General features: G+C 38.2%; 1 protein-coding gene and 1 pseudogene across 2 annotated transcripts in view; both read right to left on the reverse strand.

Moving 5' to 3' along the window:
• The window catches only part of LMBRD2 (LMBR1 domain containing 2), a 61,958-nt gene that overhangs the window by 31,962 nt on the left and 12,689 nt on the right, over positions 1-17,307 (reverse strand). Inside the window, exons 2-6 of the mRNA XM_011944356.1 lie at positions 9,913-10,143; positions 9,237-9,334; positions 7,842-7,937; positions 3,612-3,779; positions 2,641-2,851 (exon numbers count right to left, since the gene is read on the reverse strand). Coding sequence (XP_011799746.1) covers positions 2,641-2,851; positions 3,612-3,779; positions 7,842-7,937; positions 9,237-9,334; positions 9,913-10,086 — 747 coding nt within the window. The 5' untranslated portion in view covers positions 10,087-10,143. The remainder of the gene's footprint in view (positions 1-2,640; positions 2,852-3,611; positions 3,780-7,841; positions 7,938-9,236; positions 9,335-9,912; positions 10,144-17,307) is intronic.
• LOC105513488 lies at positions 12,341-13,801 on the reverse strand (annotated as a pseudogene). Its single transcript, XR_001002033.1, has 2 exons — positions 12,967-13,801; positions 12,341-12,679 (listed from the first exon to the last, which is right to left on the reverse strand). The product of XR_001002033.1 is annotated as a mortality factor 4-like protein 2 (transcript).

Consider the following 17,307-nt stretch of genomic DNA (forward strand, 5'->3'; position numbering starts at 1 on the left):
TGCTATTTTCAAAACATTCATTTTTAAAGAGTGGTTTCTTATCTAAAATTTCTTACACAGCTTAAAACCTAAGAATACTATACTAAAATAGCACAAAAGTCACCAATGCCAGTCCTTAATTTTCCACATCTTATTTCTAAGCAGAGGGCTCCTATTTAAAAATAACAGCAACAAAATCTATTCTATTCAGACAGCAAAGTTTCCTCTAGGGAAAAATCCATAACTCACATAATACCTGGGTTTATTTTATTTTGCAGGAATGTTGAATAAATTAGTGAAACCCAAATTCCTCAAATCTGAAACATCTGAATTTAATACCAACTTTTGGATGGAACACTATCAAATCTAAATTTAAATTAATTTCTTTTATCAAATGTAAGTATCTTATCGAAATATCAGTTTTCAACTATTTCAATTTTTTAAAAAATTCAAAATTTCAAATATAAATGTAAAATTTATCAAATATAAATTACCTTCTTTCAAAAGATGTAATAACATTCATCATAGGAATGTTGAATATAACAGGAAATTTAATCATTTCAATTTAAATAATACTATTTATAGACTCACTCCTACATTTAAATCAATATTTTCTGCTGTAGCTCTTACATTCTGTAGAGAATAAATGCTGCAAAGCCAACATAAAATTTTCTAATCACAGTATACGTTCATTTGTTCATTTATTCATTCACTTAAAAAATGGTTGCTGAGTGTTTAAGAGTCTGGACAACCAGGGAAGATATTATGGGTTGAACTGTGTCCCCTGAGACCTAGCCTCCAGTATCTTAACATGCAATCTTATTTGAAATAGGGTTGTTGCAGATTTAATTAGCTAAGTTAAGATGAGGTTATACTGGAGTGGGATGAACTCTAATCCAATATGACTGGTGTCCTTACAAAACAATGAAGTTTGGACACAGACACACAGGGAGAACACCATGTGAAGATGAAGGCAGGGGTCTACAAGTCAAGGTATGCCAAAGATCGCAAACCACCAGAAGCTAGAAGACAAACATGGAACAGATATTCCCTAGAGCCCTCAGAAGGAACCAACCCTGCAGATGCCTCAATCTTGAACGTTAGTCTCCACAACTGTGAGCCAGTATTTCCTATTGTTTAAGCCACCCAGTTTGTGGTAGTTTTGTTACAGCAGTTCTAGGAAGCTAATAAAGCTTCCCTGAAGGATTCTCATTTATGTTAAGACCTGAAAATGAAATAGGAATTAGCTGAAGAGAGTGCTGAAAAGAGCATTATAATAGTTTGGGAATAGCATGCTCAAAGATAGAAAAGAAAGACAATGTGTGTAATGATTAAGCATAGGGTCATCAAGCAAGATCAATTCATTCCACTACTTGTTCTCATACTGGAACACACCCACACTCATTCATTTATTTACTGGCTATGGTTGCTTTCATCCTACAAGGACAGAGTAGTTGCGATAGAAACGATATCGCACACGAAGTATTTACTATCTGGCCCTTTACAGAAAAAGTTTATCAGTCCCTGTTAGAGGCAAGACTGCCTGGTTCTTATCACTTCCTAGCCATGTAGACATGAGAAAGTTACTTAATCTCTCTGTGCCTCACATTCTTCATTTATAGAATGGGGATTTACAAAAATCTCTATCATAAAGTCATGAGAATTAAATATATGTATAATGCTTAGAAAGTCCCTCTTAGGCAAACAGTAAGTCTATATAATTGTTTACTATAATTATCACTAAGTTTGAGGAACCAAAGTTGAGTGTTAGGTAAATATTAAGTCTATAGAATTGTTTATTATTTCATCACCATTAGCAAGTTTGAGAAACCAAAGATGACCAGTGTGAGAAGACAGAGGTTTGGGATACAGCTGGAGAGCTAAACATAGGCCAAATTATTTTTCTGTAGGCTGTATTACCACATTTTGGAGTTTATTTTAACATGACTGAAAAGCCTTCAAAAGGAGTTTTAATTTGGAGAGTATCATCAGCTGAGTAGCATATTTTCCCTGGGGAGCAAAACTGTGAGGTGACTACAATAATCTCTTTAAATCCATAACAAAATTTTTATTTAACACAGAACAATTTTATAATTTGTTATATATTTTTATGTACAGTATTGAAAGGTATACTTTCAATAACTTTGTGAAACTGGGTTAAGTCATCAAGTAAAATGAAGTGTCTTATCAAGATTACAGATAGGAAACAAAACTTATCAGTACAAACTCCCATGCAAATTGTTCTTTAAAGAGGTTTCCAGAATTGATGGTATTACCTTAGGTTAACCTTTCAGAAATAAGTGTCCTCTGGTCATGATTCTCACTTCTACTATGTTAGGGTAACCATACAATTTATCATTTAATCTGGGAGACTTTTGAAAATAAAAGAGGGTACTACTAAAATTACCTCAAAATAACAGGCATAGCCCTGCAGTATTGAATATATTTTCCATGAATCCCTGTCAGACAGAAGATGGACAAGACACGTCATGAGGCTGAACTGCTAAAAAGTCATCCTGGATGAGACATCCTGAAGGATTGCACAACACCAGTTTTGCAATCTGAAGCCCGTCAATGCACTAACAACAACAAACCAAAAGTGACTAAAAGGGGATACACATGCCTTAGTGACTATTGCTTATAAGGTTCAAACTTGCTTACCTCCATGGCATCTTCTAAATTCTCTTCTGCATCTGCTTTCTCTGTCATCAGTTTGGCTGCCTTAAAATACGTTTTCATAAGTAGATAACCCCTTTTTGCTCCATTCCAGTAGGATCGAGGAATTTCCACCAAGCCATAACCCAACAACAACACAAGAAGAAACAGACCCCATGTATTTGCAGCAGCTATCCCAATTGTCTGAAGCTGGTTCCTAAGAAAGGGAAATAACAGATAATATGTACATTTTAATGGAAAGATAAAATGTGACTGCATAAATAGACTTTAACACAGGAGACACTGTTTCTACTGTGTTAAAATTAGCATCTAGAATTAATTCATGGCAATAATATGTATATATTTTCCTAGAGGAAACATTTTGCATTAGGTGATTTCTTTTTCTATATTAAACAAAAGAAGCCTGAAAATGTTTCAAATTAACTTGTGTTGCTGACCTAGCAAATCTCAGGAATACAATAGTGAGACCTAGCACTGCTGATCTATTTCTAAATTTTCAGACGTAGACCTTCACATATGTTAGAAATCGTAAGTATAAAACAGATTTCAATTTTGTTGAAATATCTAAATCCAAGATAACATTAAGAACAAATATGCCCTCAAATTATAATCAAAACAAAAAAAATCACAAGTTCCAATGAAAAATAAAACCAGTTATTTTGTCATATAAAAATTTTGAAATTCTATCTAAAAATCATAAGGGTTATTACTTTTAATATACAGCCATTAGACTAATCATTAATCTTTTGCCTAAAGTCTATATTTAAAGATGTCATTCCATATTTTCTTTCTTAGTAATATGGATTATTCACATATTCTTTTAGGGAAATCCATAAAATATGTAACAATATATTTCTCAATGAAATGTCTTTTTACCGGCACATATGAAGTTAAAAATGAATTTTTAAAAATGCAAACATACATTAAAGCAATGTTAAGAAGACTACTTTTCTTACCATTCTAAATGTAAATGTGGGTTTACAGCTACATAAATTAAAAATGCTCCAAAAATCAGCAAATAGGTGCCATAGTAGATTGCATTCTCAATTAGTGCAGTTTTGATCTTTCCAGTGATGGAAAACCCTCCTGATCTTGCATATGACTGCATAAAAGGTAAGAGAATCCTAGATGGATAGAAAAAATATGATTAAAAACCCAAACAATTGATATGTCTATATAATCTTAAAATGCCAGAAATATGTGAATCTCAATTTTAATGAACAGTTCTTCTCACTAATAAATATGTTTATAAGTAATCATGAATACTTAATATACTATAATAGATGACTGAGTATTTTTGTAACATAAAATTTTAGGGAAAGCAAATGGGTCTTTAAAGTTTTTATAAAGAGTCTCGACTGCATTCAAAGAAAACATTTTTGATTAAATTTTAGTTTTCTAAGGCTTCAGCATGGAGAAAGGATAAAAGGGAAACAAAACTGGAACTAGTTGGGAGGGGGAAGGGTGGTGATGGTGGTAAGAAGCAAAAAGGGAGAAGGTCAGTTGACAGCATACTGACTTTGAAGTAGTACCTAGGAGACATCCAAGAGAAGCTGCACACAACCCCTGCTTCAGGGTTCAAGAGAGAGGACTAAAAATATGGATAGCTTCTGGAGTCATCACTGTATCAACGGCACTGAAATAACATCAGTAGAAACTCAACTGGAAGCATGAGTATGGAGAATGTGAAGGAAAGAACTGAGACAGATCTCATATCAACTTTTAAGAGAGATGCAGAAAATAGGAGGAGGATGGACCAGCAAAAGAGACTGAGACAGAACAGTAGTGGGGCAAAGAAGAAAACCAAGGAGCATATGGATTAGGAACTAGCAGAGGAAAGTTAAAGTGGAGAGAGAGAATCAAATGCCACCAAGAGGTGAAGTAAATTAAAAACTTGTATGTATGAGTGGAGGAGTGAGAATAGAAAGCAGAGTACTATGGTTGAGAAATAAGTAAACAATGAGTAAGTGGAGATATCAAATATAGAGAATTCATTTAAGAAGTTTGGCTGGGTAGGATAAACTATGGCATATACATACAATGGGGTATTTTACAGAAATGGAAAATAACAGAATACTGATACATATAGCACGGTGTAGATGAATTTCCCAAATATGTGAGCAAAGAGAGATGCGAAAAAGTTCACAGTGTATAATTCTATGCTTATAAAGTTCATAAACAGGCAAAAACTAATCTATGGTGATGGAAGTCAGAATCATGGTTACCTCTGGGGAGTGCGGGATGACTACACAGGGAAGCATGAGCGAGGCTTCTGAGGGCATGAGCAAGGCTTCTGAGGGCATTGTTAATGTTCAATAACATCATCTGAGTGCTGGTGTATGGGTGTATTCACTTTGAAAAAAGTCAAACTAAACACAATCTATGCATTTTTCGGTATGAATTTATGCTTCAGTTTTAAAAAGTTTCTAAAAAATTTAGTTGTGATCAGATCAACAAGGCAGAAGCTGGAAAGGAATCTGAACTGACAGACTTTCATTTTTGTTTCTGTTTTCATTTCTAAAGATGAGAGAAATGTACATGCTTTGTTGAAATTGAAAGCTACAAGTAAGTAACAAGAGCTGAAGGGGATGGATCCATATTTTAGGAAGAAGTGATGGCAGCAGCAGCCTGTCTGCAGTGGCCCCCTGCAAAGATGGTGGCCGCAGTTGGGGAGGACTGGCAGGGGCTGTGCACTCCATGGAGCTAGCAGGAGGTGGGAGCCCCACCCTCTTCTGAGTTGGTGGGGCAGGAGCCCTGCCCTCTTGGGCACAGGTGCAGCTGCCCAGCTATGGCTGTGGACCCAGGCATCCCTGCACTCTCGGGGACCCAGAAAGCCCCCATACCACTACAGGTTTGGAAGTCCCTGCTCCTGCTGCCTGGCCTCTCCTTGCTCCTGACAACTGCTCTGATTTTGGAGAAAAGTTGTGACTGAATCCAGGCACTGTTGCAACCTAGCTGGGTGTGCACACATGCTCAGGGCAGTGCTGACACACCAGACCCCTGCTGCCTCAGTCCACTCTGGACTTTGGACATCAATAAGCACAGGAGGGAGGTGGAGAGTGGGGCTGAGGGCAGCTCAGCATGGGCCTGCAGGCACCATTTGGCATGAACAGCCTGGGTGCCATAAATGACAAGATTGATGGTGGCAGGAGGCAGACAGGCTCCTGGGCAGAAGTGGGCAGGTCACTGGTGAAGCACCACCTTCAAGCCAGGGACAGCCTGAAGCCTGGGGGCCCGGCCACCAGTCCTGTGGACCAGAGTGAGAACTTAGGATGCTTTTTCCAGGCCCACCCATGGCCCAATCAGTGTACACTTCCTCCTCTCTGAAGCCCATAAAAACCCCAGACTCAGCTAGACTCAGGCAGATGACAGGACAACCTGACTACAGATAGGAGCTATCTACTCCAGATCTCCTCTCTGCTGGGGGCTGCACAGACGATTGAGATAACCTGCCTGCAGATAGGAGCTACCCACTCCGGGGCTCCTTTCCACTGAGAGCTGTACTTGTCAGGATGACCTGCCTACAGAAAGGAGCTATCTACTTGGGGTCTCCTAAGAGTTGTACTATTACTCAATAAAGCACCTCTTCACCTTGCTCACCCTCCAGTTTTCCGCATACCTCATTCTTCCTGGACATAGGACAAGAACTCAGGACCTGCTGAATGGCAGAACTGAAGGAGCTGAAACATAAACAGGGCTGAAACATGACCCTGCCACTTGCTGTGTTGCAGGTGACGAGAAGAGAAGAACTGTGGCCCTTTCAGAAGCCCAGATCTGGGGGCTCCCAAAGCCAGGTCTGTGACACCCTCTTTGGAGCTCTGAGGTTTCTGGCATCTCCAAGTTTCTGGGTACCACTACATTCCCCTCATCCATATGCAGGTGTCCACAGCAGAAGCTGCTTGCAGTGTATTTGACCCAGCCACAAGCTTGCACAGTTCTGACACCTGTGCCGGTGCCTGGAGCTGCCCACCCTGCCACAGCAGTCAGCATGTCTGGCTGTGCTCAGTGGCTGGATCCCACGCTCACTCACTCACACACCCCTCACCACTCCACGCCTGGCTCGCCCCTGGGAGGCATGAGATCAGAGCCAGTAGCATGAGCTGAGTGCAACCTGCCAGGCTGAGTGAGTGGAATAAGCTCAGTGGGCCTGAGTAAAATTTGGGCAAAGGTGCTGCTGGCCATAGAGGTTTCCAGCTGGCAAAACAACACCCCTAAGGATCCTGTGACAGGATTGGCTTTAACAAGCATGACTCTTCTATCTTTGGAGGGGAAATAAAAAAAGATGGATAGGTATGTAGATTTGTTGGTGAGAAGCTGAAAGAGTTGCCATCTGATGACTCCTGTTTTAACTGTTGGATGGAAAGTAGTCATCTGCCAGGAGGCTAAGAGTAAAGATGATTTTGTTGTTGTTAGGGAGTACAAGAGAGAAAGCCATAAAGAGGACAGAAGTTTGAAGTGACTGGAAATATTTCTTGTAGAAAATGGAAAGAAAGCAAACTAAAAATACAAAGAAGGAAAGTCTAGTAATGTTGAGAGCCCAGATGAATTTAATAGACATGATTTACAAGAGCACTACTCTGCTATATAATTTTTCTCTTGCAATGTTCAGTACCTCCAGTTTTAGAGTGCAGTTGTTTGCAGATCTAAGAGATGCTTAGCAGGCAAGTGGATAAGTATGAGTTTGGAGCACAGCAGAAAGATAAAAATAACAGGTAGAAAGATTCAGAATGCATTATTGGTCAATGAAACCATGGCTATAATTACAGTTATGCAGGGAAGTCTGACAAGATGACCAAGATAGGACTCTAGGGAAGATCAACATTTAGAAAATGGACAATAGAAATGGCACTCAGAAAGGAAATCAGAAGGTTGGGGAAAGCAGACAGAAAGAAAACCAGAGTATATGACCTTAGCAAGGGCAGTTTCATGTAATAATGTGGCTGGAAGAACAATTGGACTGAAGGGCAAAAGAGAAGGCAATAACTGAAAGGAAATAGTAACAACAAAAACTGTGTTTCTGTTTTCTATTTTCTATTTGTGTTTTTTTTTCTTTTTCTTTTTTCTGTAAGATGGGACACACTTGAGAGAGCAGAAAGGGAGAGGATAGAGATTTAAGGAAAAAAATGACACAAAAATAAATTCCAAACTATATTGATTGAAAAATGTTATCCTTTACTGTAACTTACCATGTTAAAAATTGTGACGTCCAATACACTACCCTCCAGAAAATTGGCATGATTCCATCAGGAATGTAACTCCATGGCTTGAAACAAGGATGCTGGCTGTTGAATAAAAGTTAAAGCCAATTAATCATAAATAATTATTCAAATGAATTATACAGTTAATTTGCGTGTGGTCAAGTTAATTTACATTCAGATTTTAAATTATTGACTCTAATAATCAATAACCCATAAAATTTCACAGAAATTTTAAAATTCAATGTTGACTGCCAAATGAAAAAAACACACAAAAGCAACAAAATAGTTTTTTCTGAAAATGTCATTTAAGTTTTCAACTTTCAGTGTATTTTTAGTCATTGGGTAAAAAGAAAACTTAATGTTCAACTAATAGACTAAAAGTGCAACAATCATTAAAAGCAAATGTATTATGAAATAAAATTTCTAATGATTACCTTTAAAATACACAACCCATTCATAGGTTGGGTTTTTTTTTTTTTTTCCAGGTTATAGGGATTGGGAGGGGAAAACATTAGGTAATTAATTCCTGAAAATTGGAATGCTAATTAAATCACTCACTATAACATAGCTTCTATGGAGATGCATGTTAGCATCTATACATAATTCTGTTTAAATTTCTGAAGACATGAGTCTCTGATCATAAATTCTGCCATACAGCCATATTCCTAAGCTAGAAAGATATCCCAAGAACTTGCAACAATCTGTAGCTACTGCTCATCTTTATCCAAGTTTTTTTAATAGTGCTTCAAATGCAAGTAACACCTGCATTTTAAATTTACCTTTTCTCAAGTTAGATTTTTAAAAAAATATGCATAAAGAAGCATGCAAATACTACTGAAAGCATTCATAAAGTCTATCGTCAACATATATAAGCTTTTTACTTAAAAATTCGATATGAATTCAATATAATCTTCGGACAATTTGAACTTTATTCTTTTTTTATGTAAATCTATAATGCTTTTGAAGGATGTGCAATATGAAAGGAATACCGTAAGTACAGAAATACTTGTACTTTATTATAACCTTGTAAATTAGGCAAAAGTGAAAACACATCCTACGTTTTTAAATCTGAGATAGGCTGAGAGGAAAAACAGGTTTTAGAAATTACATACTTGGTAAAGAAGAACCAGGACTGAAAAATCAGGACTTCTTCAAGTTTCTTACTATCATCTACTGAAGGGCTTTGTGGACCAATAAATATTAAAAATTAGATTTAATTAGAATATGATGTGATGAAAAGTCTACTAGGAAAGAATAGAGGTGGAGGGAATTAATAGAGAATGAGGATAACTTACATCAATATAAAATCTGGATGGTAAAAAATTTCATTTTTAAACAATGTGTCCCCTACAATATTTATATATTTTTTAAAAAAGGAAATACCTTGGAACAGGGTTAGCAGTTGCGTACAATCCTGTAATGTTGCTATTCTCAGGAGGGCTTGAATTTGCAGCAGCATGCTTGCACCGGTTGTATATTGTCTAAAGCAATGAATGTATGGTTTAAAAATGAGAATCAAAAGGTTACACCAAGTACTTAAAGGACATCAGATTTTTATAAATCTATCCATCTAAACTTACCTTCCTGGCTACGCTTTTCTTTTTCCTTTTTTTTGAGACGGAGTCTTGCTCTGTCACCCAGGCTGGAGGGCAGTGGCGCGATCTCAGCTCACTGCAAGCTCTACCTCCCAGGTTCACAACATTCTCCTGCCTCAGCCTCCTGAGTAGCTGGGACTACAGGCATCTGCTACCACGCCCGGCTAATTTTTTTGTATTTTTAGTAGAGACAGGGTTTCACCATATTAGCCAGGATGGTCTCGATCTCCCGACCTCATGATCCGCCTGCTTCGGCCTCCCAAAGTGCTGGGATTACAGGCGTGAGCCATGGTGCCCAGCCCTTGGCTATGCTTTTTAATGATCAAATGACCATATAATCTTTTAATTCAAAATGTAAGTACAAACTGACATAACTTAGCTGTCTTAAGAAATAACATTATTTCCAACATGCTGTATGATTAAAATTTGTCTTTTAAATTGTGAAAATAAAGTTCACTCCTTACCGTACTAACATCCAGTGGCAGTATGAAGACAATAAGAAAGCAGAGATACCAAGCAAGCAGTGTTCCAATAATTACAAGTCTATGCTGTTTCTTAAAGTCTCCATATCGATGAAGTAGAAATAATGCCAGAAAAAAGACAAAAACAATTTCAAGTCCCAAAGCTGCACCACTCATTATTGGATATTTCACTCTCACTAACCAAAGTTATTCATGTACAGGTCTGGACCATATCTATAAAGTGAAAAGAAGGTTAAAATGCATCATTAACACGGGAAATGACATTTGGAAATTTCATTTAAATATTTATTAGTACATTAATACATTAATAAACTCTTTGGAGAAATGTCATGCTTCACATTGGACTATGAATAAGATTTAAAGGGTAATTCCTATCCTCAAGTACTTATATTTTATTTTTTAAAGCACACTTAAAAAATTTCTTATACCCTGTATTTTCAAAAACTTAACAAAAATTATACTAGTTCTTACAATATTACAAATTAAGAAGTTCTTATTTTAGATGTCAACAGTTTTAATGTAGTGTCATTTAGAGTTTCTTAATAAGTCCTAACAGAATAGTTTATGCAAATAAGCTGTTGACTAAATCCTAAGATATTAGATACTTAGTAAAATACATTTTTCTAAGATTATTTATCCTCTCCAATTTAAGATTTCCTAAAAGAGAGGAAAGAGAAAAATGGAAAGAGATCATTTAAAAGTAACCTTTTGTTTTTTGAAACAGTATTTTTCTTTTGTGTTAATTTTGCCTAACAACTCAACTTTCATGAAATTCTTACTGCTTCACAAAATGTATTTATCACTTCCTATTTATCTACATAAAGCTTTAAACTTACTTTAATAAATTCTCATTTTTAATTTTTCTATTTTATATGCAGAAAATTTATCAGACTATTGAATAAAGTCATACATGTGAAAACATTCTTAATTTTATGATACAGTCATCAGCGAATAGTTTACCTGATATCTCTCTACTCAAAAAAGAGTATAGAGATTTAAAGTCTATTTTAAAATTTAAAAATTTGATTTCTCTATACTTAAAAAAATTTACTAATCAAAGGCAATATGAACTTTTCACCTTTGTAAAATCAATGTTAGACTTTTGTTTATCTACATACTACAATATTCCAAGGAATTGATTAATATCCTAACATAGAGAATCAACATTGTGATGCAACCCAACAAAATAAAATAAGGGGCAGTGGCTCACACCTGTAATCCCAGCACTTTGGGAGGCCAAGGCAGGTGGATCACCTGAGGTCAGGAGTTCGAGACCAGCCTGGGCCAACACGGTGAAACCCCGTCTTTACTAAAAATACAAAAATTAGCCAGGCATGGTAATGGCTGCCTGTAATCCCAGCTACTTGGGAGGCTGAGGCAGGAGAATCGCTTGAACCTGGAAGGCGGAGGTTGCAGTGAGCCGATATACTGCCATTGCACTCAAGCCTGGGCAACAAGAGCAAAACTCTGTCTCAAAAATAAATAAATAAATTAATTAAATAAATAAATAAATAAATAAATAACAAAACAAGGGAGAACCAATAAAATACTTCAAATCAACAAACATCTTTAACTAAAACTATTTAGAATAATAGAAAAGAAAGTTTGAGTACTTTAGAAGGTTCAATTTAAATTTATATACAAAATACTCCTACATGAAATATCACAAAAATCACATTTAACAAACAATTTTCTTCACTATTTCTTTATATTGGTAAACAGATTCCATTTCAACTATCAATATTTTCATTTTTCTTTTTTTCTGAAATTTAGAAATAAATTTTATTTAAGATCTGAAATACAATTTCTAAAATATCAACTTTTCCAGAAAACCGTGGCTACACAATAATGCATTGCCTCTATCATGTTAGAACGTGCATTAGACTCAAATACAAAAACCATGAAACAAATCACCATCCTTCAACAATTTGAGCAAGGATAGAATGCTTAAGAACAACATAGATGGACTTGCAGAGGATGGGCTGTTTCACTTCAAGCACCATAAAAAAAAAAAAGCACAAATGCATGGGTTTCCAGGTATATACATTAAGTTGAACCTTTGGCACTAGGAATCAGGGCGTTTTGTCACATAGCATTAACACATATTAGAAAATTGTGTAGTGTCAAAGGGATAGGAACCACCAGCATTCAAGCAATGTTGTCAACTAGGCAATAAAATGTTCTACTGTTTCTTCTTTGTCCTAATTACTGCATACACTGGTAGCAACTTTGAAATGAAAAAAGGAGCTTACGCTTTTTTTATTTTCTGTTTAAAACAGAACAGAAAAAAAACTGAAACATAAGTGCTGTCATATATTAACGATTTTAAAGAACATCAATTTTATAAGAAAAAGACTAAGAACAAAAAGTGTTTACTACAGGACAAAAATGGTGAGCTGTCTGTAGACACTCACAGGGCTTTGCGGTGGTACTCAGCAGAAGCCACTTTGTAATCACTGGCAGTAAAGAGAGATGCAGAATTCTTTGCCAGATATTTTAGGAAATCATGCAAATAGCCCAACAATAATGCAAGGCTTTTCTCATCAAGAGGCGTCTAGGCCAACATTGCTCCAATTCTTACAAATAATCTCAGTAGGTGTGGTGCTCCATAAACCTGAGACATTGGAGCATAAGGGTGAGCCAAGAGGATTTCAGGATACTGGGGCCTCTCAAATTTGTAGAGCAGCTGAGTGCCCAACATCACATTGGAATATTCTTTTATTCCTGGGTTGGGCACAGTGGCTCACGCCTGCAATCCCAGCACTTTGGGAGTCCGAGGAGGGTGGATCATGAGGTCAGGAGATCGAGACCATCCTGGCTAACACGTGAAACTCCGTCTCTACTAAAAATACAAAAAAATTAGCTGTGCGTGGTGGTGGGCGCCTGTAGACCCAACTACTCAGGAGGCTGAGGCAGGAGAATGGCATGAACCCGGTAGGTGGAGCCTGCAGTGAGCCGAGATCGCAGCACTGCACTCCGGCCTGGGCAACAGAGCAAGACATCGTCTCAAAAAAAAAAAAAGAAATATTCTTTTACTTCTGCCACAACTTCATTAACTGCATATTCCTTATTATCAACATTTCCCTGTGACTTCTTGCAATTTGCATACTCCTCCAGAATTGCATCTACATTTTTCTTAGCAGGGAGTTGAAACAGCTGCTTCTGTCTGGTTACTAAGTCCCAGTCCTCAACAAGCCATGGTTTTAATTCTTCAGGAATCTTCACTTTAACCTCCATTCTATTCTTAAATGCCTCCTCACTTTCAACAGTGGGGTCTGCCTGGGCCCTTTTCTTCTGAAGGGGCTGAGGTGCTTTGCTGGTACTGCCATCATCTCTGTTTCCAGGAGTCTTCTGTTTGTTCTTTCTGGTCTTCCTCATGGATCCTGAAGGGGGTTCTCTACAGAGTGACCCCCTCATCTTCCTGGGAGAGCTGGTTCAAGATTTTTTCTGCTGTGGACCAGCGGTCTTCTTGCCCGAGGAGACCCCTCTCATCTTACTTCTCTTCATGTTGCTTCTAGTTGGTTTTTTGAAGTTCTCTTCTTCTGCAGATTGCTGTCCATGAGGTTGAGAATCCTGCTTTCTGGAACTCATTCAACCTTGTTTTTATTCCAACCAACAATCTTCCTTCTTTCCCTTCTGAGAACTCCTAGTGATTTCCCAGATGAAATATTATAGATCTTCTGGGATGGTCTAGAAGGGTGAAGTGGGAGATACAACCCAAGATTCTATAATCAGGGAATGTTCTGCAATCAGGATCAGATCTCCTGATCCTCACTATACAGCAAAGTTAGCTTTTCTGATGATGACATGACACGAGAATCCAGATCTTCCCAGCAGCCAATGCGTGATCAATGCCATTTCTCCAACCGCCATGGTCTCATTTTTCTTAAATATCTAAAATTGAACTTCTTTCATCACTCTACCCTCTTATCCTGCTATATTTTCCTTCAATGCATTTATCCATCTGATATAATGCACATTCTTTATATTTATTGTCTCTCCAAACCTCTCCCCTTATCCCAGATACTCTATGAGAGCAGAGACTTGACTATTTTATTCCATACTATATTCCAGTTGTCTGATGTAGTATCTGGCATATAGTAATATCAAGAAATATTTGTTGAAAGAATAAAAAATAGTGTGTAGTTTAGTACATACACTATTTTTCTATTACTGCCTACTTTAAAGTTGATGTAAAACTCTTGTAATGGTAAACTGATTTAACAAATACTTATTACAACTCAAAAGGCTTAAAACACTGAACATTACCAAATACTACTCAAATTTTCAAATTTCATATCCTATGAAACAACTTATACCACAACAATGTCAAATCTTATTTTTTAAAAAATAGACAAGGTTTTGCCTTGTTGCCCAGGTTGGTCTTGAACTCCTGAGCTCAAGTGATCTGCCTGTCTCAGCCCCCAAAGTGCTGCAATTACAGGCATGTGCCACAGCACCCAGCCAAATCTTATTTTTAAGCTAAGCATAGATTAAGTAGTTGGCTGAAAGCTCAACACAGAATGTGCTGATGACAAAACCATCTTTGAGATCTAGGGTTTTTTTTCTTTAAAAAAACCCATTCGATGTGAGTTTAAATATAATATAATTAACTGAAAATCCTTTTATGACTTGAACTACACCTGAAACTATCCAGTGCAAGGAATATGGCAATCACAGGAAAAAAGACTAAACATTAGAGATTACCAAAGAAAGGCTAAATAAAGTATGGCAAAGCCAAATGAGGACATCTCATTGCAGTATAAGAAATGATGTTTGTCAGGTCCCGGAGCAAGATGGCCGAATAGAAACAGCTCCAGCCTCCAGCTCCCAGTGCCAGCGACACAGAAGACTGGTGATTTCTGCATTTTCAATTGAGGTACCAGGTTCATCTGACTGGGGAGTGCCAGACAATCGGTGCTGGTCAGCTGGTGCAGCCCGACCAGCGAGAGCTGAAGCAGGGCGAGGCATCGCCCCACCTGGGAAGCGCAAGGGGGAAGGGAATCCCTTTTCCTAGCCAAGGGAAACTGAGACAAACAACACCTGGAATATCAGGTAACTCCCACCCTAATACAGCGCCCAAGAGTCTTAGCAAACGGCACACCAGGAGATTATATCCCACATCTGGCCTGGAGGGTCCCATGCCCACGGAGCCTCCCTCATTGCTAGCACAGCAGTCTGAGATCTAACTGCAAGGTGGCAGCAAGGCTGGGGGAGGGGCGCCTGCCATTGTTGAGGCTTAAGTAGGTAAACAAAGCCACAGGGAAGCTCGGAATGGGTGGAGCCCACTGCAGCTCAAGGAGGCCTGCCTGCCTCTGTAGACTCCACCTCTGGGGACAGGGCATAGCTAAACAAAAAGCAGCAGAAACCTCTGCAGATGTAAATTACCTTGTCTGACAGCTTTGAAGAGAGCAGTGGGTCTCCCAGTACGGAGGCTGAGTTCTGAGAATGGACAGACTGCATGCTCAAGTGGGTCCCTGACCCTTGAGTAACCTAACTGGGAGACATCCCCCACCAGGTGCAGACCGACAACTCACACCTCACAGGGCTGGGCACACCTCTGAGATGAAGTTTCCAGAGCAAGAATCAGACAACAACACTCGCTGGTCAGCAATATTCTATCTTCTGCAGCCTCCACAGCTGATACCCAGGCTAACAGGGTCTGGAGTGGACCTCAAGCAAACTCCAACAGACCTGAAGCTGAGGGTCCTGACTGTTAGAAGGAAAACTAGCAAACAGAAAGGACACCCACACCAAAACCCCATCAGTACGTCACCATCATCAAAGACCAAAGGCAGATAAAACCACAAAGATGGGGAAAAAGCTGGGCAGAAAAGCTGGAAATCCAAAAAATCAGAAGGCATCTCCCCTCCAAAGGAACGCAGCTCATCGCCAGCAATGGATCAAAGCTGGACGGAGAATGACTTTGACGAGTTGAGAGGAGAAAGCTTCAGTCGATCAAACTTCTGAGAGCTAAAGAAGGAACTACGTACCCAGCACAAACAAACTAAAAATCTTGAAAAAAGAATGGAAGAATGGGTAACTAGAATAATCAATGCAGAGAAGGCCATACACGAACTGATAGAGATGAAAACCATGACACGAGAATTACGTGACAAATGCACAAGCTTCAGTAACCAACTTGATCAACTGGAAGAAAGAGTATCAATGATTGAAGATCAAATGAATGAAAAGAAGCGAGAAGAGAAGTCTAGAGAAAAAAGAGGAAAAAGAAATGAACAAAGTCTCCAAGAAATATGGGATTATGTGAAAAAACCAAATCTACGTCTGATTTGTGTGCCTGAAAGTGAGAGAAAAATGGAACCAAGTTGGAAAACACTCTTCAGGATATCATCCAGGAGAACTTCCCCAACCTAGTAAGGCAGGCCAACATTCAAATTCAGGAAATACAGAGAACTGCACGAAGATACTCCTCGAGAAGAGCAACTCCAAGACACATAATTGTCAGATTCACCAAAGTTGAAATAAAGGAAAAAATCTTAAGGGCAGCCAGAGAGAAAGGTCGGGTTACTCACAAAGGGAAGCCCATCAGACTAACAGCAGATCTCTCAGCAGAAACTCTACAAGCCAGAAGAGAGTGGGAGCCAATATTCAACGTTCTTAAAGAAAAGAATTTTCAACCCAGAATTTCATATCCAGCCGAACTAAGTTTCATAAGTGAAGGAGAAATAAAATCCTTTACACACAAGCAAATGCTTTGAGATTTTGTCACCACCAGACCTGCCTTACAAGAACTCCTGAAGGAAATGCTAAACGTGAAAAGGAACAACCGGTACCACCCATTGCAAAAACATGCCAAAATGTAAAGACTGTCAATGCTAGGAAGAAACTGCATCAACTAACGAGCAAAATAACCAGCTGATATCACAATGACAGGATCAAGTTCACACATAACAATATTAATCTTAAATGTAAATGGACTAAATGGTCGAATTAAAAGACACAGACTGGCAAATTGGATAAAGAGTCAAGACCCATCAGTTTGCTGTATTCAGGAGACCCATCTCACATGCAGAGACGTACATAGGCTCAAAATAAAGGGATGGAGGAAGATCTATCAAGCAAATGGAGAACAAAAAAAATCAGCGGTTGCAATCCCAGTCTCTGATAAAACAGAGTTTAAACGAACAAAGATCAAAAGAGACAAAGAAGGCCATTACATAATGGTAAAGTGATCAATTCAACAGGAAAAGCTAACTATCCTAAATATATATGCACCCAATACAGGAGCACGAGATTCATAAAGCAAGTCCTCAGAGACCACAAAGAGACTTAGACTCCCATACAATAATAATGGGAGACTTCAACACCCCACTGTCAATATTAGACAGATCAACGAGACAGAAAGTTAACAAG

This window comes from Colobus angolensis, unplaced genomic scaffold (genome assembly GCF_000951035.1).
Source record: "Colobus angolensis palliatus isolate OR3802 unplaced genomic scaffold, Cang.pa_1.0 Scaffold230, whole genome shotgun sequence".
Classification (NCBI taxonomy): Eukaryota; Metazoa; Chordata; class Mammalia; order Primates; family Cercopithecidae; genus Colobus; species Colobus angolensis.